The 26,024-nt window shown below is 29.7% G+C and overlaps 1 protein-coding gene across 1 annotated transcript in view; it reads left to right on the top strand.

Annotated features, from left to right (window-relative positions):
• Ogdh (oxoglutarate dehydrogenase Nc73EF) overlaps positions 1–23,183 on the top strand; it is an 84,476-nt gene extending 61,293 nt beyond the window's left edge. The window contains exons 19-22 of the mRNA XM_085819888.1: positions 6,074–6,146; positions 11,589–11,752; positions 15,806–15,960; positions 22,695–23,183. Of these exons, the coding sequence (XP_085676014.1) occupies positions 6,074–6,146; positions 11,589–11,752; positions 15,806–15,960; positions 22,695–22,794 (492 nt within the window). The 3' untranslated portion in view covers positions 22,795–23,183. The remainder of the gene's footprint in view (positions 1–6,073; positions 6,147–11,588; positions 11,753–15,805; positions 15,961–22,694) is intronic.
• The last annotated feature ends 2,841 nt before the right edge of the window (positions 23,184–26,024 follow it).

The raw sequence follows: 26,024 nt of genomic DNA, 5'->3' as shown, positions 1-26,024 counted from the left end.
CTTCCCACAATTCGCCACTTAATTCCATCATCTAAACGTTGGTGGTTACTCATTTTTAACTGTTCCAATGTGAATTTAACCGATTGCTGCAATATTACACCAAGAAATTCTTCGAGGTTTGCTAGTGAAAACGCAATTCGTCTTACCCTCCATGTGCTTATAAAGCCTGTTTTTCTGCTGGTTCCACCTACACACGCGTGTACGTATTTGCCATACAAGATTTGCATTTTTATCTAGAAGCAGTGGTTTTTCCTTCAGTTCAATTCTTTTCATGCAATTTGATAAAATATACAAATTCTCTTAATGTATTTCACCAGTGTATATGTATATCAATTTCAATATCTTAAATTATTTCTTAAAACTTAATATATCCTTCAATATTTTATAAATTTATTCTCAGAGACCTAATTTTTATCTGAAGAATTTCAGTTTTCTTTGTCTTCTATACATTATTTTAAAAAATATATGTATATGTATATATGTATATATTTAGCTAGCTACTGAACTGAATATAAAAAGGTAATGTATTCTTAAAGGAGAGAGAGGCTGATAACTAGTTTTTGATAAATAAAAAGTCATAAGAAATGTAAAATAATGTCTAAAACCATCGGAAAAGGGAAAAAAAAAATTAGTTCATAAAGCATTAAAGAATTTGTGACTATTTCCAAAATAAGAAAATTCCAAACTGCACTTGAAAACTAATTTCTGAGTATTTAAAATTAATTATAATTCAAGATTCAGTTTTAATTTTCTAAATTTGCAGAATACCACTGGCACTAATTTTCGTCAAAATTCTTTTGGAACAGATGGTGGATGGGGTGTATCTTTTAACTGCATTAAAGAAAGTTTGACCAATGCATGATTTCATGTCATTGTATTTCAGAATTTCCCCTCCACCACTCCAGGACAAAATACAAATTAAGAGTTGTATATAAAAAAATAGTTAGTTGTGGTTTATTTAAATCATATTGAACTGTGTGATTTTTATCTAACAGCTTTTTATTTTTTTGGATCTTAGATTATCAAATACACAAAACTTCCATTTCTGACATTGTCTGTTACACGCGGAATTCACATTTGCTAGGCTGTTTAAGGAACTTGCTGTACAGAAGCATGTTCCTGTAATAATCTGTGCCTGAAAACATTCGTATTGCTAAGTGTATTCAAATAATAGCCAAGCAAAAGAATCAAGTGTCACAACATGCTATTTCTTGTCTTGTAACAGACTGACACACACCATATAACTTTCTGGACCTTTCATATGCATACAGATCTTGCACATCTATGGTTTGATATAAAATGATTTCCATTTCTTTTATTCACTTAGCAAGTGAGTTGACAAAGCTGCATTAAATAAATGATCCTTATCAAAGTGTGAGGGATGATGGAATTATATCCATAATTTCACCTCAGAAATGGTCTAGCCAATTTTTAGATTAAGTTCCACTTGTATCCATACTCATACACAATTTGTCAGGCAGCTGAAGATAATTTTTGCAGATGTCAGAAATGGAGCTTGTTGTATGCATGGAACGTGAGGGCTTAAAAGACAAAACCATTAGTTACACGACCCAATACACAAAATTATTATCTACATTTTGATGTACTGTTTTGTCCATATGCATCATTACTACGATCCTTGGGAGGTGGGGGGACACTTGAAATAAAACAGCCTAAATCTATTCATCAGCCTTTATAATAATTTTTCATAAGTGTTGTTGTCAATTTTTTCACAAGTTCATAATTTGAGTAGTATGTTTGTTGTTTTTCCAGTAGTGATAAAAATTATTAAACATATTTTTTATGAATAAAATGTTAGGTGTTAAGAACTAAAATAGCTTTTTTTTTAAATTTAGATTAAAAAATTATTCAAGAATGCACTTAAAATTTTAGTAGAAGTTTTTCAATACAATAAAAGGATAAAAAGTGCTTTTCAGATATACTTATACATTATTAAAGGTGCTCTTATGATAAACTATGGTTTTGCACTAATTATGAAAAAACAAGTTACTCTGTAAGTGTCAAGAAGTGTGAATGCTATTTATTTTTACATAATTTATATATATATATATAATGTATAATTAAACTAAGCATATTCAGTGCTGTCTGTAACTCAATCAAATAATCAAATTGTCTTCAGTTTAATCGAGAGAGAAACTAGTATATGCATGATTTTAAATAAATAAATAAATAAAGCAAGTCATTGATAAGGAGCTGTGCGGCCCTATACAGCATAAAAACATTATGGAAAGAGACAAAGAAGTAAATGATGAAGATGGTACAATAAATGTCTTTATTCCTGTGCTGTTTAGATAATGAATCATAAACAAATAAAACTTAAGTACATATTATGTAGATGTGAAATTTAGAGAGTAATTTAGAGTGTCAGAAATTGAATTCTGTGTACTGCTTTTTTGACAGTAGAGTGCAACGTGCAAATATGACTGTTTTTCTTAGTCTAATGTTTCATTGTCTTTAAAAGCTGTCAAGATTGAAACATCTGTATAGCTTTCAGGTGATCCTGTTACTAAAAATCACTTGGAGAAGTATTAGGAAATATCGAGATGGCTTTGCAGATGTAAAGAGATCAATCATTTATAAAGGGAAGCCATGGAAGCTACTGAACCTCTTGACTATATAGAGGTGCTTTGTCTGCATTAAAATGATTTTGTCTAAATATTTTTTGCCTTTTCTGAAGTTACAACATAGGTACACGTCAGTCTGCCCTGATACTTCATGGACTTATATGTTGCCACCTTTATTATTGCCTCATTTTTGTACTGTTGCAGTTTTTTTTTCAGTTTCAATGAATGAGTTTTCATTCTCTTCCAAGTTAAACATTCAAAGAACCTGTTTCTTCAAATTTTGAAATGATTCCTTTAAGAAGTGATGACATTATTACAAGTTTTAAAATCATTAAATAATATTCATTCATTAATTTTTCATATTAAATAACTTAATTAATGATACACAGTTGGGTAAAGTGACACACATATTGAGTGAAATTATTGATTATTCATTTTTGAAGTTTGCCATTTTTATAATTTTGTCATATGAGTACACTTGGCTTCTTTCTTTGCAGATTACAGACAACGTGCTACGACAGTTGTATGATCTCCCATAAGAAACTGTTAAAATTCTAAGTTCTTTTTTCCCCCATAGAATTGTGCACTGTGTGTCCTATTTCTCTCTCTAACAAAACTGGTGACAATCTAATTATAAATTTGTATTATATTAAGGAATGGGGAATGTAATAAAAGATCTTTTCCTAAAACTCATTCTCTCTCTGGAAAGAAAATCTGTATTATAAACTCTGATGATCCTGATCTAACCATGATCGGTTTTAAGGTGAAACTCACAAAGTGTAACTCGGAAAAGTGCTGTTAGTATCGTGTTGTGTGTAAGTCAACCAATTATATAAGGCAGATTCTATATCAGAAATATCTTGGGACCTAGCTATGCAGGACAGAGCTGTGAATATATTTATTTACTACTCTGCATTGTCGTTAAAAAATCTTTTCATGAAGTTTAAAAACCTTGAAATATAAAATAATTAATACATAATTTCTTCAGATATTGTTATACAATTTTTTAATCTTTAAAAGAGATAAAAAATATATACTAGGTCTGTATTCTTTAAAAATATATGGTTTATTGTGTTTGGATACTCATATTCCTCCATTTTAATCTTAAGTATCATTGTTAAGTTTCTGAGTATAATATATTTTAAATATTTTTCTGATACTTATGTATAGTGTATGTGAAAAAAATATTTACTGTAATTATTTAGATAATAAATTTTACCAAATTTTGAAATTATGCTTTGAATAATATTTATCTGTGAGTAAGAGATTAATATTATTCAAATCAAAATTGTTGTATAAGAGTTACATTTCTAAAATTTTTAAAAGTAATAGATGTGTAAGTATGAAAAATGGAAGGACTGGCACGGAATACCTTAATTTGTTTTGCTAATGCCAAGTTATCAAATGTTATAATTCTTGTTTTTAATAGATGTATAGGAGTTAAAGGTAAGGTTTTAAAATAAAATTAAAATTTTATTGAAGTATTTTTTTTTTAATTTGCAGAAATATTTTCTTTAATTTATTTAATTTTAAATTAAGGTAAAAAATTTTTTTGTGATGCATGTTGCATGTATTACGTTTTAAAATCATAATATGTTAAAGAATCCTGTAGTGAATTTATTTTTCATGTAAACTAAGACATTTTTTCTTCTATGCATAAAAGAACTTGTGCACTAATTTTCTGTTCATTAATTTTATCTATTTATTGGAAATTTTAGGTGTTTTAATTTTCTTATTGAAGGTATATTTCATAGTGTTTCACCATACAATTCAACTAAAATTGTTGCAAAGCATGAAAAATGCAAGATAACCCGTTCCTCCAATATAAATAGGACATTTATGTAACATACATAAAAGCAGTCAAGCTAAATTATGCCCCACAAAACATTGAGATCATTAAATAATGTACATTGTATACTAAATTATATAATATATTGCATTATTAAAATATACGCTACACTACAATATGCTGTTTCTTTTGTAATGTAAGAAAATAGGGAATTTTTAAAGTTAATCCAGAAAAGGCAAGTGAGAAATAAAGAAATACAGTTTCTGTACCGTATAGTCATATGTATTGTTTGAAGACAGGATTGCATCAAAAATCATTTTTTGTCAAGGCAGCGAATAAAGTAATACAGTTGATGATACAGTCTTAGCGAGAATAGGTAAGATATGAATGAATATAAGATGAATAGGGATAAAGGAAAGTTGTGAGTGTGGAAGCAGAGAAATATGAGTTAGCTATATTTTGACTGTTAGTGGTCCCTTACCAGTATATCTGAGCCCTTCTAGAATTTTTATGAGAAAAGAAGTAAATGAACCTGAGCTGTGAGTGCACTCGAGATTGTACAATGATCACATTATTCCTTGTTGGTTCAAAACAAGCATACAGGTCCTAGTAGTCATGATAATTGTGGAAAGATGATAGAATTAGTTATATATGGGAGGATATTATGTCTCATTATGCTATGGCTTGTTGTCAACTTAAAACTTTTTGGAAAGGCCCACCAGCAGCCGAGCGGTAAAGTCGCTGAACACTGGTAGTTCGGTCTGAGGTTCGAATCCAGCGAACAGGCTGGCTGCATGGGCGTTTTCGTGGTTTTCCCCATGTATAACGTGTATACGAGCCAGTTTCCCTTAGAAAGTCCTCCACGAAGGCATCCCTCCTGTTAGGCAGATAGCCCTCGAGGCTTTGCCATAATCACACACACACACACACACACCCTTTTTGGAAAGAAATTGTAAATATCAGATCAACAGATAGCAGGAGAATGATAATACGGTATATTATAATATAATGCAATTGCCATTATTTGAATTAATAGTTTAATTTTTTTGAAGTTGGAAAAAATAGTATCCTAGTGCTGAAAATCAACCCCCCCCCCGAAAAAATAATAATAATGGGAAAAAATTAATTTTTACCATTCATCAGCAATTTTTAATTCAAATATTTAAAATTGCATATTGTCATTCAAATGAGTTTTTTCGTGACGTATAATAGTACCCATTTACTTGATATTGAAATGTCTATTTATATGCATAGTATCCGTTATATTTTTTACTAGTCATTGCGAAATAGAAATTTAAATAATAGTAAAGTGACTCGCTGGAAAATCATCCATCCCATTCTTTATGTGATCTATAAGAAGATATGTAATGTGTTTGCAGTCTTGTAATTTTTTGTTTTTGAATTTTTTAATATGAAAGTTTAAACCTGTTTGTGTAGATCTATTCTTGAGACATATTAATTATTTAATCTTAACTATAGTTTGTATGAAATCTGTTATTTTACTGTGACACATATAGCATAGATAAAAACAAAATTTTATATATAGCATAATTTAAAAAAATATATAATTTCAAAATATTTGCACAAAAATTTATATATTTTTAGAAAATGTGTGGAAATTTATAAAAATTCATGTGCAGAATTCTTGAAAAATTTAGTTTTATTATCTCCTATATTTATTAATGTTTTGATATTACAGCTCATAGTTTTTACTCCCAAGTCCCTACTTCGACATCCTGATGCTCGATCCTCATTTGATGATATGATAAGTGGTATTTCTTTCTTTTCTTCTTTTGAATAAAAATTGTGAAATAATCTAACCTTTTAAAATATCATGCACATTTTTTTAATAATAGAGTTTTTTAAAAATATGAATATAATCTAAAATAGCTACTCTGAACATTTAAAAAATATTATCCTTGAATTTTATTGCATATTAGTAGCAGACAGCATTCTGGAGTTTATAACTATGCTGTCACTTCTCATCTTAATGACAGATTAATTTGTTTTAATTTGCATTGTATAAAAAATTTTGATTGAGGATTTATGATTTTGAATTCATCAGCAAATCTGATGATGAAATTTCCTTCATATAAAAGTGAAACATATAAGGGTATTATGCTATATATTCCACTTTTTTGTCATGACTATTTTAGGACATTTCCATGTAATGACCTGAAACAAAAATCAGAACCTAAATGTTAAAACTGTAATTTTATAATTTAACAACAAGTGAATAAGCATTCAAGTTAAATAATAGTAATTTCCTGTTTTATTAATAAAGGCCAAATTATAATATAGCATTATTTAAATGAAATTGAAAAAATATTTAATATTTAAAAATATGAACAGTGTAATGAATATGAAAATGACATCAGTGTAATTTATACCCTTATACTTACCTCCAAGAAATTTTAGTTATTAAAAAAATTTTTGCACTTAAAATTTATTACCCAAAATTCAACAATTTTTTGGTTGCAAAATTCAGTGTATATTGGATTTATGTGCCTTGAAATAAAAGACTTACGGAGGAAGTTATCCAGTTTTAAATTTTAACTTGGCTTTAAAGAAATGCTGATTTTACACAATGTTTATAAAATGATATAATGAAAATAAAATGTAATATAATGTAATTAAATATGAGTAATGTAATTAATGAGTAATATAAGCAATGTAATTAATAATAAATTTGAATAATGTAATTAAATATGAGTTTAAATTTAATTTCTGTGTCTTTATAAGTAAGCAAAAACGAAATTAAGTTTTCATTTTCCAAAGGCAAAATTTCCAATGAACTTAAGCAACATTTCACAGTTTTGGAAAGCATCAAAATTGTGTTAATTGCAGAATGTTTAAAAAATTTTTAACAGTAGTCTGTGGTGATTCAGCATCATCCCTCTTAATTATTGTGCTTTGTCTGTGATGCTCTTTTATATATATATATATGTCATAAAAACAAATTTAGAAGTACTGATGTGGGAACACTGAGACATAAAAACACAGAATTACTGATAGTGAGGCCCATAGATTGCATAGAACTTGGTCATATTGAAGAAAGTCATATTGAAGACTAAGAATTTCTGATCGCATAGAATGCTAAAATGTTGAAGCCGTAATGAACAGCAAACTTGGCAGTCTAGGCAGATTAAATCTTCATTTTTATTTGAATTGACAACAAAATAGCATCATTACAGAAAGATAGGCAGAAGCTAAAGTGCGCAATTATCTAATATTAAAGCTTATCAAAAGAAGGTTTTGGTTTAGGTTAGGAAGTTTCATTTCTCAAAATTTTGAGTTCAAGTTTCCAATAAGCTATGTCATCAGCATTACACAAGCCATGTGACCCAGATTAATCTAGAAATGGCACAGTCCATAAAAATTACTATTTTTAGAATACACAGAGGAAATGCCCAAATTAAAAATAAGAAATTAGGAGTCTATTACTATATTAAATTTTAAAGCAGATTTAGATATTTTTTATCTTGCACATACCAGGTTGTTCAATAAGTTCACAGAACGGAAATAAAGAAACCAATTTTTATTTGTAAAAATGACTTTATTTTTCAACGTAGTTTCCCTCAACTTCAATACACTTATTCCAACGGTCTTCTAATTTATGGATCCCTTGACTGTAGTAGTTTTTCGGCAGCTCTGCAAAATATCCCTCCACGGCAGCTATTACTTCTTCGTTTGAAGAAAATTGTTTTCCACGAGATATTGTTTGAGGTGTGGGAAGAGCCAGAAGTTGGAGGGAGCTAAATCTGTCGAATAGGCTGGATGTTGCAACAATTCGTACTTCAATTCAGTTATTTTAGCAATGGGTTTTTTGAGCTGTGTGCGCAGGTGCGTTATCTTGGTGGAAAATGATTTTCTTCTTCTATAATCCGGGTCTTCTTTCATGAATTTTTTCGTCTAATTGATTCATAAGGTTACAATAAAAATCCGAATTAATTGTTTTGCTAGTTTGAAGGTAATCTGTAAACAAAATTCCTTTAGCATCCCAAAAAACTGATGCTAACACCTTCTTGGCTGATTTTTGCACACGAACTTGCTTCGGCGCCAAAGAGCCGGGTTCACACCACTCCTTAGCCTCCTGTTTTGATTCAGGAACATGATGGTAGACCCAAGTCTCATCCATTGTGATAAATCGTCAGTTAAAGTCGCTTTTATTCTCCTTAAAACGCTCCAAATGTTGCTGGCAAAGTCGCATCCGAATGTGTTTTTGCTCCATGGTTAGAGAATGCGGCACCCATTTTGCACAGAGTTTTTTGAAACCCAAATTAACACTCAAAATATTGCTCGCTGTGCCCAATGAAATGCCTAAAGCCTCTGTTAAACTTTCAGTCAATCGACGGTCTTCCAATATCATATCTTGTATTTTTCCGATGATTTCCGGTGTTGATGCAGTTTTCGGACGTCCCTCTCGCGGATCGTCTTCAAGGCTGGTATGACCACTTTTGAATAAACTGGCCCACTTGCTGCAAACCATTGTTTTTCAAGGAGCAGATTCCCCCAACACATTCACCATTTCGATATGAATTTCCATTGCCTTTAAACCTTTCTTTACAAAGAATTTGATAACTGCATGTTGCTCAATTTTATCCATACCTGAAAAAAGGCACAACACGTTAGATATAAAGGGCGGTTAAACAATGAATGAATTAACAGATCGAAATGAAACTTTTGACGTGTTCCTAAGAAAGAACAAATCTGAAAATGGCATCGGAAGTTTTAGGTCTAATATTGACGAATAGATGGCGCTCTGCGAACTTATTGAACAACCTTGTATATATGTCCACCCCCTTAAAACTTCCTACCCGACCTTCATATGCCAAATTGGAATAATTGCACACTTTGGCTTCTACCCGTGTTCTCACTAAGACGCTGTCATGCTGCTCTCTCTCTATTGCAACAGTATTAAAATTGTAAATTTTCTTGAATAGACATGATTAAAGTGCCAAGTAAATAGTGGCCTCAGATGTCAATTGAAATAAAGATGACTGTTTAATTTGCCTTGGCTATTAAATTAAAAATAAAATTAAGTTTGCTTTTCAGTATGGATTAGCATTCTATGAGGTAAATATTGAAAGTCTCTTTCATTTACATGCACACACACACACACACATATATATATATATACATGAGAGCTGTTTTTTTTCCTCAAGGTCCGATTGGTCCCTAAAGGAAAGCCTTGGGGAAAATCCGCTAGGTCTGTGCGCAAACGTCTTGTGCAGTGTCTCTAGTTGGCACGGGGAACATGTCAATTTGCAATTGTCATTTCTGAGTATGTAGGGAGCACATAAACATGCTTCGAAAAATAGAATCTTCCGCCAAATGTGAATTGCGTTCAGTCATTCGATTTCTGCATGCTGAAGAAAGCAATGCAGCTGAAATTCATAGACGAATGAGTAAAGTATATAGAGAAACGTTCATGAGTGATAGCAAAGTGCGGAAATGGTGTAGGAACTTTGAAGCTGGGCGCACAGATGTTCATGATGCAGGCAACCAGGGAAGGAAGCCAGTGTTAACCGATGATCTTGTTCAGCGCGTGGATCTGGTGATTCACGGAAATCGTCAGTTCACAATTTCTGGGTTGAGTGATTTGTTTCCTGAAATTTCACGGTCAGCTCTCTATAGCATTGTGGGTGAAAGACTCAAATACCGCAAACTCTGCACGAGATGTCTTCCCAAGATACTGTCGGGAATGAGTGTCCCATTAACCTTCCTCCAAATGCTACCATCAGGGCGGAGATGAGTTTTGGGACAAAATTGTCACAGGAGATTAGACATGGGAGGGGGGCGTTATGCAACTGAAGAAACAAAAGAGCAATTGAAACAGTGGATGCATATTCACACTTCCTAAGCCGTAAACCAGTGAAGTTCAAGTGCATGTTCTTCACCAAAAAGTGTATGCCTACAGTGTTTTGGGACCGAAAAGGTGTTCTCTTTGTGCAATTCATACCTTATGGCACAACCATCACTGCAGCTCCGTACTGCATGACTCTTGAACGTCTTCAAATGGCAGTTCAGAACAAGAGAAGAGGGATGTTGTCATCAGGTATTGTCCTTATTCATGACATTGCACAGCTGCACCCTGCAGATGAAACAAAGATCCTTCTGCAGCGTTTTGAATGGGAAACTTTTGATCACCCACCATACAGTTCTCACTTGGCTCCTTCAGATTTTCATCTCTTTGCCCACATGAAATAGTGGCCAGGAGGACAGCATTTTGCCACAGACAACGAGCTGCAGACCAGCGTACAGAATTGGCTGAAAACACAGACGATTGCTTTCTGTGATGAAGGTATTGGAAAATTGGTATCACACTATGACAAATGTATGAATCGGAATGGCAATTACGTCGAAAAGTACCTTAATGTTTTATCACATTGTTCCATATAAAATTTTCTTGATTCTCATTGTGATTAGTGACCAATCGGACCTTGGGGGAAAAAATACTATGTATATATATATAATATATGTAAATTGCAGTTATACATAAAAGTAGGCTGTTATCGCACTTGAATTTATATTTAGTGCATGCATTGAACTATTTACAATTTTCAATTATGTCTTTGATTTGGTCCCGTGAATACAGTATTTTTGGTTTGATTATTTCATCCTTTCTTCCTTCATTTTGACCTGCGTTGTAAAGAAATGATTATTAACACATTATGCATTTGGTTAATTTTTCTGCATTGTAATAGACATAAATAATATGGAAGTTGTGTCAGAATTTCCTCTTGATGAGTAGGTCTTATGTTATGCAATATCTTATTATTATTCTAAGTAAATTTGCTAAATTAAAAAAGGGGAAGAGAGGGGGCTAAAAGGCTTAAACAGGTAAAATATTTTTTACATGCTTAAGTGTAGAGGGGGGGAAAAAGTTGTTGTTTTGAAGAAATATTCATTATTATATAAGTTAAAAGCATTTGCAAAATATTTACATAGTTTCTTCCATTTCTAATGTATTTTTTTGTTCTTGTTTGAAGAAATATTCATTATTATATAAGTTAAAAGCATTTGCAAAATATTAGTTTCTTCCATTTCTAATAATATTTTTTTTTGTTGTTGTTGTTTGAAGAAATATTCATTATTATATAAGTTAAAAAGCATTTGCAAAATATTTACATAGTTTCTTCCATTTCTAATACATATAATGATATTTTTAAAGTACTGCAAAGAAAAATGTTTGGTGCATTTTATTTTTTTAGGAACATCATTTCAGTCTCTCATACCCGATGATGGCCCAGTTGGTCAAAATCCTGAAAAGGTTGAAAGAGCTTTATTTACAACAGGCAAGCTGTACTATGAACTTTTGAAAAAGCGTAAGGAGTGTAACCTTGAGTCATCTGTAGCAATTATACGGATAGAACAGGTATGGCTTATAATAGACATTCACAAATTACTCGAGTCGGTACTTAATGTTATGCTTAGAAGGTTTTGACATCTTAGGTTGCATTTTATAATTTAAAAAATAAGTAAAAAAGAGAGAGAATGCTAAACCTGTTACTGATGTAATTTTTCATTGGCTTTTTGGGAGTTTAAAAATAATAGAACTGCTTCCCAACTGAGAGAGTGATTAGGGATGCTCACTGCTAAAGATGCGTACTGATGTACCAAAGAGCTCAGGTTCGAATCCCGCAGAAGGCATGGATGTTTGTAAATGTAATAGTGCCTGTGTTGCATGGAGGCACTCTATAAATATGCGACGAGCCGAAAGTCCTCTGGAGAGGTTGAAGGTAGGGAAAAGTTGCGAGAGACATAGGACCAATCTTCGTGGGTGGTTTCCAGCAAAATAGGGCTTGGAACTGAGCAAAGTCGTACTGTCACTGGTATGGTGCTCAAGGCTCTTGACAACGAGAGGCGCAGTCTTGCACTCCTTACTAGGATGAATTTCGTGGGCTTGTTCTGATGTTACTGTCAGAAAAGTGAGACTAAGTCACAGCAGCAACACAAATAATAGAATTGACTCAAACATACAGAAAAACTCTGTATAATTCTAACTCAATTTAATTAAAACAGTAAAGATAAAATGACATTGAATAATTGAACTGAAATATGAATTATTATTTTAAAGTAACTTTTTTTCCTTCCTTTCCATTTGAGTGAATATATATTGTATGCAAGTGTAATGAGCCTTGAAGTCTGTGTCCAAATAAGAGAGGAGTTTGTTGCATAATAGCTCATTAAATGGTGGCACAATGTAGTCGTTCATAAGCATTGTTAAAAAGTAAAAAAATGCCCATTATTTTGAATGATATACTAAATACGAAATATATTAGAATTTACATTTTTGCTTAATAATGTCTTGCATAAATACCGTATTTACGCGAATCTAATGCGCATCGTTTTTGGCCAAATGTAGCACTCAAAATTGGGGTGCGCATTAGATTCGAGTGCAAAGTTCGCCGATGACGTCAACCGAATTTAAATCGTAACAATGGATTACTGTATTTGTCGACTACATTTACCGTTACATGTATCGTTGACACATTATTGCATACTGCAGAGTACGTAGTCACGAAATGGAGGGCAAGCAGAGAAGAATGTCATATGACGCTACTTTCAAACGTAAAGTAATTCTTTATCCTGAAAGAAATGGCAATAGAAAGGCTGGGAGAGAGTTCAACGTAGCTGAGAGCAATGTTCGCTTGTGGCGGCAACAGAAATTGGCACTGTTTGCAACTAAAACTAGTAGAAAGAAATTCACTGGCCCTCGCAAAGGAAGACACCCTAAAATTGAAGAAAAGGTTTTGGAATTTGTACGTGAAAGGAGGAAGAATGGACAACCTGTGACTAGCGACACTATAAGAAATAAAGCAAAAGAGGAGGCTGAAGTTCTTGGAATACCGAAATGAGAGTTTAAAGCTAGCCGTCGATGGGTGGATCGGTTTATGAAGTGGATGGGCTTATTTCTAAGATGCTGTACAACAATATGCCAAAAGCTTCCTGCAGATTTTGAGGGAAAACTACTAACATTTTAGCGGTATGTCATCACACTTCGAAAGGAAAAGAATTTTTCAATGGGGCAAATTGGCAACGCTGACGAGACGCCAATTTGGTTTGATATGCCTCGTAACTACACCATTACGGAGAAGGGGACTAAAAAAGTTATCATCAAAATAGTGAATAAAGACGTTTACTATTAATCACTGATAGTAGCAACTGTTAGCTAGATAGAAATGTTACCATTTATATCATTTTCATACTTTACGATATGTACTGTATATACGGTAGTGGTAATTAACAATGATTGTTTCACATAACAATAGCCCACAAATAGGTTAATTCTATGTTGTGTTACTTTAGGTATAAATCCATTGTTGTATAAAATATGGTATCTAAATTTAAATAAAATTATCATACCATTGATTGATAGTTTATATACAAATCCATTGTTGTATAAAATAAGATTCAATAAATTCCTCATACCATTGATGCGCATTACATTCGCAGACAAACAATTTTTTTATTATTTAAAGTTTTAAAATGGGGATGCGCATTAGATTCGATGGCGCATTAGATTCGCATAAATACGGTATTTCATCTTTAAATCATCTTGAATAATTTTCATGGCTAATCTTGAAATTTCACTGCATCATTAGTTTGTATGAATGAGTTCTACTGTATTGTTGAAGTGTGAAATAATGCATAGTCATTTTTTATTTTTATGTGAAGGGACATTAAAAATATTAAACTTTTTATGTATTTTCCAGGCTTTTGATAAAGTTCAATATAATGATTCTGTAAAAAAGCATGCTTGGATTCTTAATATGAAATTTATTGGTGTTAATTTAAACTACTTCATTAAGAAAACTTCCAGGTGAAAGATGACTTTGTATTAAAATATATAAGAGCACTATCTTGATATGGAAGTCTGTAAAAGATGTAGATAATCAGCATTAGCTGAAGAAAACACGATTGTCATGTTCCATAGTGCTTTCACTTTATGTGTATTGTGTTTAATTTTGTATTAATAGCATATTGAATTTCAGTTTCTCAAAATATAAATACTTCCGAGGGACTACATTTAAGGACTTTTTTACCTCAGAAATCAATGCCTGGCCTAATTTTTGTTGCAGTTTGGCAAAATTATGATATTTTTATTAGCTTCTGAATTCCTCTCTTAAACCTTGGAATTGTTAAAGCTTTGTGTGGGGAAAATGCAGGTCTAGAAAATCAGTATTGGAAGGAAAACTCAACTTCTCTGCAGAAAGTATGCTGTGAAAAATGCAACTGAAGAATAATTGGATATTTCAAGTATAACAAATAAAAATCCATCTATATATATATGTATGTGTCATGATTCCAGGGACATAGAAGAGCAATTAGCTTGCAATCTTTGTAGCTGAGCGTGAAGGCTTACAGATGAAGATAAAACATGAAGACTTTCCAGTCTTTATTTTCACACATATAAAATCACGTCCATAGATGTTTATCCAATTAATAATGAAATCCAATACATTTCTATGATTCAATTGAAATGAAATATGATAAATTGCTATTTACATTGATTCTTAAATTTTAAGACGCAGGCACTTTAGATGAGGAAGCAAAGTGAGAAGATGCTAGCAAGGTGGGGGCTAGCAGAAGTGACATAATTATCTGCCATTGAGTTTTATACCAGAGTATGTACGATTCTAGAGATAAGCTATGATTGGTTAGTTATTAGTTTTGGTTACCTTTTTCAAGCAGCATTACGTAACATCGATAGATCTCGAATTTGGGAGGACAGATGAATTTAGGATGGAGATCACCAAATCTAGAATGTTAATTTTGAGGTCATCAATTATTTTTTAAAGCAGCTATCATATTTTATTATATCTTATGTATATATCTATTGTATGTATATATATCTTATGTATAATATCTATTGTATGTATATATATCTTATGTATAATATCTATTGTATATATTATCTTATGTATATATCTATTATATCTTATGTATATATATCATATTAAAGAATGTGTTAAAAGTTTAATTTTGGGAAGGCGGGATTTGTATGAGTTTCAGTAGCTAGTTTTAAAGCAAAGAGGCAGAATTTAATTGCTTTAAGACCAGCATTCTAAAAATATTAATAAAAATCTGCAAAATAAATAAAACAGTTGGTGGTTTTAATGAAATGTTGAAGGAAATTAACTAAAAAGAAATAATATCCTTACATTATAATTATTAGTTAATGACATGTAAACCATGAACGAAATGCATATCGATTTTACTTATTGACTAAAGTCATATGAGGCATTTGCCATATGAGGAAACTTATTCAGGGTTTCTTCTGCATAGTAATTTTGCATGAATACTACACACGCACTCTTTTGATAGCTTTGCTTCATTAAATGTATTTAATTTAGATTGCTTTTATTAATGTTGTTTTCCCTCCTTTATTGTCAATAAATTGAATAAATATTTTTTGTCATTTAAGCTTTGCCCATTCCCATTTGATCTTGTAAAAAAAGAAGTTGACAAATATCCAAATGCAAAACTTATATGGACACAGGAGGAACATAAAAATCAAGGTTATTGGAGTTACATTCAACCTCATATGGAGACAGTCACAAATCATGAACGTCACATAAAGTAAGTTCTGTGTCTTATTTTCATTTAAATTCTGAAAGCAGGTTGAATGTAATCATTCGCACATGAATAATCTCAGGTTTCAAAAAAACTAATTTTATTTAGTTCATATTTCTTATTTTATTGCATTGTGATATTTTTTTTATTAAATACACAAATATATGTGTGTGTAATCATTAGCCAATTGTTACTTATGATTCTATCCTTTTTGGATATTAGTATTTGAAACATAATGGTAACTTATTCTTCCACATTTTTACAGTATTTTTTTAATTGAAGATTTAATTAGTTTCTGTGTTCAAAAAATTGCTTTCAACTCTAAAATCACTAAAGAACATTTCCATTATAAGTGCAAGAATATGCTAGGCGTTGTAATCCATATGAAAGCTTTTCTTGACAACAACTCGTGTTCTTTTAAATATCTGTTACCATATCTTGAGAAAGATCTTTATTTGCATACCAACCCACTGTAGTACATTTGTATGGTTAAAAATTTTATTTATTTAAAAGAATAAATTGAATTTAATTAATTCTTTGCACCATTGCTGCAAGGAATGAAATTTAAATTTTAACAAACATGTAAATACATAAAAAAGCAAATTTAAAGTTAAAATTTAGAAAATGTGCAAACATATAAAAGATTTAATTTTCGAACTAATCTACAATATCATTTAAATTCAGATAGCATAAGTAAATCAAGTGCAAAACCAAACAATGAAAAAATTCACCAATTTAGCAAATTAAAATTAATCTAATTTTTTTTTTTTTTTTAAATGCATAAGTGAATGACTGTTGAGCAAGCAGGAGACAGACTTAGCAAGGGGAAGTTGTCTCCAAACCTAACTCTTCAATCATTCAATTCGTGTTTCCTCATTCATGCAGGTAAGGGTAAAAGTCAAAACCAAAAGTAAATACATAGTGAAGAATGTCCAAAAAGAAATACCAATAAAGTGGTACCCGGAGAAATTAGCAATTAAAAATTAAAGGTCTAAAAGGAAAATACCAATAATGAAGTATTTTGAGAAATAAGCAATGTAAAGTTTAGTAAAAAAATTAAATTTTCAGAAAAATTAATTTAAAAACCAATGCATTTTAGAAACCCTTGTCTACAGAAACCTCCCCGACACGAATATGCATATCAATCAAAAAGAAACTAAAAAGGAACTAGACATAATTTATATAAACCAATAAGAAACTAAAAAGAACTAATTCATAATTGATAAAAAACAAATATACTTAAAAATATAATTACATATTTAGAAAATACTTAAATACCTAAAAGCAAGTCAATAGTAAGTTTTAATTCTAACTTACCTACCATATTAGCTTTGGGGTCTACAAAAGTATTTCCTAAGTTATGTAAGTGAGTTCTGCAAATTATATAGATGGCACTAATGTAAGTAAAGTTGAGTGCCAAGCTGCTATGTTTGTTTTATTAAAAATTTTGTAAACTTTAATATTAAAATATAAATCTAAAAAAAATCAAAGAATATCCTAAAAGTATGTAATTCAAGTTTTAATTTTAACTGACCAACTTTTTATGGTATGGAATTTAGCCAATCAAGAGATGTAAGTTTGCTCTGTAAATGTAAACTTGTTTGTTATGTTAAATGTGTGTTCTGTTGCAAAATTGTGTAAATAATGCAAATAATAACGTTAAGTGAAAAAAAAAAATTTTTTTTGTGAAAATTGCAAATTAAAAAGTTTAAAAAAAATTTTCAAGTAAAATTTAAATTTTGAAATGAATTCCTTAAATTTTTTTTTATTAAATTTAAAGAAAGAAAATGTAAATTAAAAAAGAAAAATCCCATTTCTCAGAAATTTTCCAAAAATTCCTTAAAAAATGTTTATTAAAAGTTAAATTTAAAGAAAGAAAATTTTAATAAACTTGATTCCAACTGGTATATCAAAACTTTACTAAATACTGGCTAAAGTATGGAAAATTGGAAGAAGATTAAAATCTTCACTCAATTCGAGCTATAATTGAGACTTTTCAAAAGAGTTGGCCCTTTATTAGTAAAAGGAAAGCATCCAGTATTGATTAAATATACATATTTACAAATTTATATACAAAAAAATTTACAAGATAATTTCTCTATTCTTCTATATCCTTCATTACCTTCCAGCTAAGGTTTAAGGTAATGTTATCATATCAATAAGAGCCAAAAAATTATAAAGTAAAGTTAATGCCTGCCTTTTTAATATATAAATTAATAAATTTTGGGGGTATTTGGTTATCAACTTGAATATTAATTAGCTTTATTATTTCTTCCTTTAAATCGTCTATTTCAGTACATATATTTTTTATTTTGATTATTTGGCTATGAAATGTGTTTTCTATTACTTTTCTAGAGATATTAGAGTTCCAATTAATTAGTTTAATAGTATGAAAATGGAAATTCCTTCTTTTATCATATAATTTGATTTTGCTCTGTTTAATAATTTGCAGGTCTAGGTATTCAATAGTATCTTGATTCGTATTCGTTTTATTAAGTGTTAAACTATATGGGTAAATTTTGAATTGCTCAAAAGTAGGATTATTATTGAAAGTAATAATATCATCTATGTATCTAAAAGTATGAGCAAATACCTTTAATTCATTTTTATTTAAACTTAGTTGGAATTTATATTCAAAAGTAAAAAGAAATAGGTTACAAATTTGTGTAGAACTGTTTGCTCCCATAGGAATTTCTCTAACTTGCTGAAAGATCTTATTATTGAATTTAATGTAGTTATTAAATAATGCACAATTCAGATAAGCATTCCATCTTTCAATACAAAGGATGTCAAATATGTCAGGAAAATGTTGTGGGAGTTGCATTAAACTAGTAAAAATTTCTTCTAATGGTAAAGAAGTATAGAGGTTTTCAAAGTCATAGTAGTTAATGTTCTTGATTGTTAAACTTTTAAAACTGCTGAGAATGGAGCATTATTATAAATAATCCAACTATAATTGTGTTGTTTGTTAATGAGTTGTTGGATTAAATTACAGATTTTTTAAGTATAATTGCAAATATGTAATCTATATTCTTTTTATAATTATATGTACCATTAGCAATAAATCTAAATTTGAGTGGTGATTTATGAAATTTTGGGAGAGCATATAGATTTGCTAATCTATTGTAGCTAGATGGTTGTGAAATTTGCAGTTTCTTATGAAATGCTTTTAGCTTTTTTGCAATAACATTTTCTTGTATATTGGTGAGTTTGTAAGTAATGGCATTATTTAGTTCAGTATTAATTAATGAGACATAAAAAAATTTTCATATTATGCTAAAATTATTATTGGCTTTGTCAATTTTGGTGATTATGAACTTTTGTTTTAAATCCTGTAAAAGAGGAATGAGAATATTCCGCTGTAAATTGCTATTAAATTCAATTCTTCGAATTCTTTGCTTGAATTCTTCTAATACTGCATGTTTCCAAGCCATAAAGGTAGAATTTGGAATATTTAATTTGAAACTAGTTTTAACTATAAATTCGTCTATATTTTTTACGAAACTTTTAAAACTGTGATGTTTGTTAATTTTTAGTACTGGTTTAAATTTGGTACCTTTTTCCATATGCTAAATTGCCTGTAATAATATGTTGATGAAATTTATTTATAAAATCTTTGTATTGAAGCTCTTTGCAGTATCAATGGGCTGCAGAAGCTAATTCATGGTGGTTAATTAGCAATTTACTAAGAGGTATTTGATACTTGAAAGCTGGTGAGATCTGTACTTTAGTAGTTGGAAAAAGTTGCTGACTTTTTCTGAAAATTTTGCTAAACTGAATATGATCATAGTTAGGATGAAGGAAATTGATTTTGCAGTAATATTTATTGTATTAGTTATTTGTAGAGAACTTATAATTGCAAAAGTCAATAATAAGGTCTTTGATAATATTGTGCCCTGAAATGTTTTACAAATTTTATAAGTAATTTTAAGAAATTGTGCTTACAAGTATGCAACCAAGTAATCGGCTTCTAGATTTTTTTTATAAAAAATTATTTTTTTTTCAATTTAATTTTTTTTTAAAGTTTAATTTAATACTTGACTTTACTTGCTTGTTTCTCAAAATACTTCATTAGTATTTTCCTTTTTAGAACTTTAATTCTTAAATGCTAATTTCTAAGGGTACCAATTATAGCCCGAATTGAGTGAAGATTTTAATCTTCTTCTGATTTTCCATACTTTAGCTAGTATTTAGTAAAGTTTTGATATACCAGTTGGAATCAAGTTTATTAAAATTTTCTTTCTTTAAATTTAGCTTTTAATAAACATTTTTGAGGAATTTTTGGAAAATTTCTAGGAAATTTCTGAGGAGATTTTTCTTTTTTAACTTACATTTTCTTTCTTTAAATTTAATAAAAAATTTTTAAGGAATTCATTTCAAAATTTAAATTGTACTTGAAATTTTTTTTTAAACTTTTTAAATTGCAATTTTCACGAAAAAAAATCAATTTATTATTTGCAATATCGTTATTTGCAATTTATTATTTGCATAATCGTTATTATTTGCATTATTTACACAATTTTGCAACAGAACACACATTTAACATTACAAACAAGTTTACATTTACAGAGCAAACTTACATTTCTTGATTGGCTAAACTCCCTACCATAAAAAGTTGGTCAGTTGAAATTAAAACTTGAATTACATACTTTTAGGGCACTCAACTGTACTTACATTAGCGCTAACTTTACTTACACTAGCGCCATCTATGTAATTTGCAGAACTCACTTACATCACTTAGGAAATACTTTTGCAGACCCCAAAGCTAATATGGTAGGTAAGTTGGAATTAAAACTTACTATTTACTTACTTTTAAGTATTTTTTATGTAGTATTTAAGTATTTTCTAGATATGTAATTATATTTTTAAGTATATTTGTTTTTTTATAAATTATGAATTATTTCTTTTTAGTTTCTTATTGTTTTGTATAAATTATGTCTAGTTCCTTTTTGATTGATATGCATATTCTTGTTGGGGAGGTTTCTGTAGACAAGGGTTTCTAAAATGCATTGGTTTCTAAATTAATTTTTCTGAAAATTTAATTTTTTTACTAAACTTTACATTGCTTATTTCTCAAAATACTTCATTATTGGTATTTTCCTTTTAGAACTTTAATTTTTAATTGCTAATTTCTCCGGGTACCACTTTATTGGTATTTCTTTTTGGACATTCTTCACTATGTATTTACTTTTGGTTTTGACTTTTACCCTTGCCTGCATGAATGACGAAACACGAATTGAAGGATTGAAGAGTTAGGTTTGGGAACAACTTCCCCTTGATAAGTCTGTCTCCTGCCTGCTCAACTGTCATTCACTTATGCATTTAAAAAAAAAAAAAAAAAAAAAAAGATTAATTTTGATTTGCTAAATTGGTGAATTTTTTCATTGTTTGGTTTTGCACTTGATTTACTTACGCTATCTGAATTTAAATGATATTGTAGATTAGTTTGAAAATTTAATCTTTTATATGTTTGCACATTTTTTTAATTTTAACTTTAAATTTGCTTTTTTATGTATTTACATGTTTATTAAAATTTTATTTATTTATTTATTTTTGGTTGACTTTGATTTTTACTAAGCTAACTATCTGATGGTATTTATACTGCATCTAATTCATAATTTTTATAAACATTTGCATCTTTAGTTGAATTAACAAATGATTTTAACATCTTGCATTTTTAACTTAACTACAGAAAAACCATATGCTACATTGTATGTTTTACATGTAATGTGAGTTTTTTTTTTTTTTTTAAATGAGAGTTTTGTATTATTTTTCTTAACTACAAAAAAACCATATGCTACAATGTATGTTTTACATGTAATGTGAGTTTTGTATTTTGAATACATTAAGTGTTATTTTAGGATGAAATATATGTTTAGGTGGGCCAGTGGTAGATAGAAATTTTGTGATAGAATGTCTTTGTCTATATAGATCTTACGTATCCAAATGAATTATGGTCTGAAGAAACAAATATTACTAGGGAGGCTTTTAATGTGTTAACTGAAGAAAGAATAGTGGCCCAAAACAACGTTTGTATGCATAGTTGCAGTCAATGTGTTATTTTGCTGTTTCCTATAACGGCAGAACTGCTTTATTAAAATAATACCAGTAATTAGAATGCTTTTAAAAAACATTTAATGCTAATGACAATATTGTTTTATTTATATTTAATGACATATTATTTTGATTAGGCACAGAACTGGTGCCACAAATATCGTGCAAGCAAATTAGCAACTTTCTATGCTTAATTATTTTTCTATGTTGTGAGTAATGGAGAAGTACTAGAGATAAACCAAATTTTGGGAAAAGGTGCCATGATCATTCTTAATGATTGATGAGAGACATTTTTATTTTTCTTCAGCAAGAAGAATGAAAAAAATCACAAATTTCTTTAGTGAAAAAATGGAATAGAATGAGAATTATATTATCAATATAAAATATAATATGGGGCTAGTCCATATTTTTGGCATTTTCTAAAAAGAAATCAATACTTTTGCATGCCACAAATCAGTGTTTGTCACACATATGCACAGTTTATTTGTCAGAAATGTTTTGTAACAAGTGTTTATATTAATTCCTAAGAGTTAACATTCTTCCATCTCAATAAATGAATAAAAATAGTTTTGGGAGAATTATTTTAATTTTATGGCCATTATTAAGATTCTAATTCCTTTTTTAATAGCAAATTTTATTAAATTATGCAATTCTGATAATATTCCATTTCTTGGTTCCTCATACAGCTATGCTGGACGTGCTGTGTCTGCATCCACTGCTACAGGAAGCAAACAAGCTCATAAGAAGGAACAAGAGAAAGTTATCAGTGATGCTTTAGGTCTCTAAAGAATAAATTGTGCTGTGATATAAGACTGCTGATTATGCCAATGTTTGAACTTATTTATACATCAAAATTATGGGAAATTAGTGCCGCATAGTGTTTTGGCATCATTTTAAAATATTTATTCCTGGTTTTTATTTAAAGCTGGATGAAATAGCATTTCCCCCCTTACTTTTAAAAAGCAAAGGCTAGGCTATGTAAAATTTTAAGCTTGAAATCTGCTTTTATTTTGCTTTGGATTTTATGATCTTAGTAAATGTATAGATATGGGAACAGATACCATTCCTAACATGCTTGTCTGTAGATAATTTTTGTCGTATAAAAATTTCGCACTAAATATTAGTAATTTTGGAAGATTGAGGAAAATGAAAAATAAAGTATATTTTTGATCTTCTTTTATTTTTTTTTAAATCTTATATACCTAAAAGTTTAGATTTTAACTAAAGATATTTTAATTTGCCACATACATGTAATTTTTTTTGGCCTTTGCAAAACATGAAAATTAGGTATGCTCATAAAGTTTGCATACTTAGAAAATATTTTGTAATTTAATATAGCATACGTTGTACTTAACATTGGGAGAAGTGTATTTTGGATTAACTGACAATATTCAGCTGTTTCAGCTCTGCAATTCGAAATCTTACAGTTATTTTAAAAACTGAGATAAACCTTTATTAAGAATATGTATGCACATATACACATAATGTTGATGTGAACTAAATTAAATGTTTTGATAAATTGCTGAAAATGTGTGTGTATATACATATATATAACATTTACACAGCTCTATGTATATGTATACAAAACATTTGTGTTCATCTAGTTAAATTTGAAAGTTTTCATAGATAACAAATTTTTTCTAGGTGACACTGCAGTACCTGCTCAAATGGTATTTTAAATATTTCAACAAATTATTTTAAATTTTGACTGTATATGTACATAATAATGCAAGTTTTTTTCTTATGAGCAATTTCACATGGAAGATGAGCTGAAGCAACTTTCTACATAAATTCAGGCATAGGTGCACAAATGATTAATAAAATATAAAACCATTGATGAAATTCAGTGTTTAAAAATTATTTCAAATGGTTCACATTAACAAATAAATATCAAGTAAGCCTTTATAGTTTTTCTTGTTATGATAGATTTTCTCTTGGTCAGTGGTACTATCTATAGCATGATTTATTTACATGGGGAAGGTATTCATTGTTATGTAAAAAAACACCATGAGTGAAGCATTGATATAATGGACTATTACGTGCATTCATGGTATATGCGTGCAAGTCCTTGTTGCATTTGAAAAAAATATGTTCTGTCGTCATGCTAATTGTGAAAGGAGAGGGAAACATGGAAAAGCCCTATCAAGTTGACGGCTCACTGAAGTATTTTTACTTCCTTGTACGAAGTAAAAAGGAAGTATTGTAATCGCGAAAAGTTTCAGGCAACATATTTCAACGAAAATATCCATTTTGACCGCTATTGAATGCAATTTAACGATGTTTTTCCGTGATATCTGTACATAAGGACAGAATAAAAGACTCGTTTCCTCCAAAAAAATTATAAAACTGCTTTAAAATGAATTCTGAAGAGAATTTTTTGTGACATCTGTACGAACGTATGTACGTACGTGCGTATCTCGCATAACTCAAAAACGAGTAGCCTCAGAACGTTGAAATTTTGTATATAGGACTGCATAACATGTAGATGTGCACCTCGTATTTTGGTTGCAATCGGCCACACCAAACGTATATAAATATATTTATATATATATCCATTCTGTTACCCGGCTCAGTGATCTCAGTTTCTTTACTCTTATATGTTTGTAAATTGTATATTTTTTGCTTTAAAAATGATTGAATTATGTTGTTTTTATCTTCCGGTTAAGGTTTTTATGCCTTTCGTAATTCTGGAAGCAATATTTGTACAATTATCAACAATTTAAAAGCTGTTTAAGTGCGGTTAAGTTTTAAATAACATGACGGACATATTTGTTTACATTTGAAACAGCAGAATTGTAGATTTGTTGCCCATCTAGAGAGACTAAGCTTCGCAACACAAAAATAACACCTTCATTTATTATTGCGAATTAAATCTTGCTTAATCCTTTCTGGAATTTTTTCGAGGAAATAAGTGTTTAAGATTTACTTCGTAATTTTTAATGCAGATATTTTGAGTTTTTATGTATTTTTGCCTTGTCGCGAAGTGAGAACTGAATTAATTGAATGAAAAATACTAAATCGTCTGTGTATAGTATTTGAATAGAACATGTGGCAATGATAATTCTTCAAATGATATAAATTTTGTGCATTCAGAGTGTCGTTATAGTAAACAAATATAGTGAATTTTAAAGAGCGCATTTATTCTATTGTGGTTTATGCGCTGTCGACGAAGTAGATTTAATTCAATTCAATCAATTTAAATGAAATTCAAGAAAAAATGCGTGTAATTTAATATTCCGTACAAGGAAGTCATGTGGTGTATACATCAGATTTTTTATATTAAGCAACAGAATTAACTATGAAGTGCAGTAGTATTGTTAAGTTACTGGATAACTTTTTTATTACATTTCAAAACTGTTTTTAAAATGATAAACTCTAACATTGAGTTTGAAACGTGGACATAAGAAAAAGATACAGAAAAGTGTGTACCTGGATCCTAAATGAAACATTCTATTGGCACATACTTACTCATTACATGCAAAGTGGATCAGAAACAGCTTTGGAAATTATGAAGCATTTTAGATTAAAAAATAGCCAGTCAGACACAGCAAAGAACAATAGAATAAAGGCAGATGATTTATCACTTTGATGTATCTTTATTCAAAAAATTTTATTGTCAATCTTGCTAAATGAGAAGATGCATTATCACAGTAAAGCATGAGTTTCCTAATATTTACTACTTGATAAATTTCAAGAAAACACTCAGTGACTTACTAGTTTGTTATAACTGTTTTCTATCCCTGTAACTTGATGGCTTTAACCAGTCCTGTACTTCCGAAGAAAGCAGCATACATTATCTTTTTCACTGCTTTGGAGTCATTTTTAAAGTCTATATTTTACTTTTATGATTCTACTCAGCCGATTCATGAAATTCAAGTTGTGTCTTTTATGTCTTGAAAGCTCAAATTAGGACACATTAGATTTCTGGCTATAACATTGTACTAACATACATATTTTGACAAAAAATTGGACTTTCCTCAAAATGACATACAAATTTTTTTCCATATCTCAATTTT

The sequence above is a fragment of the Stegodyphus dumicola genome, chromosome 7 (assembly GCF_044657685.1).
Source record: "Stegodyphus dumicola isolate Sdum_Otavi_A_Nest chromosome 7, ASM4465768v1".
In the NCBI taxonomy this organism is placed as follows: Eukaryota; Metazoa; Arthropoda; class Arachnida; order Araneae; family Eresidae; genus Stegodyphus; species Stegodyphus dumicola.
Note: the sequence above shows the minus strand (reverse complement) of the source record. Positions and strands in the feature narration are given on the sequence as shown.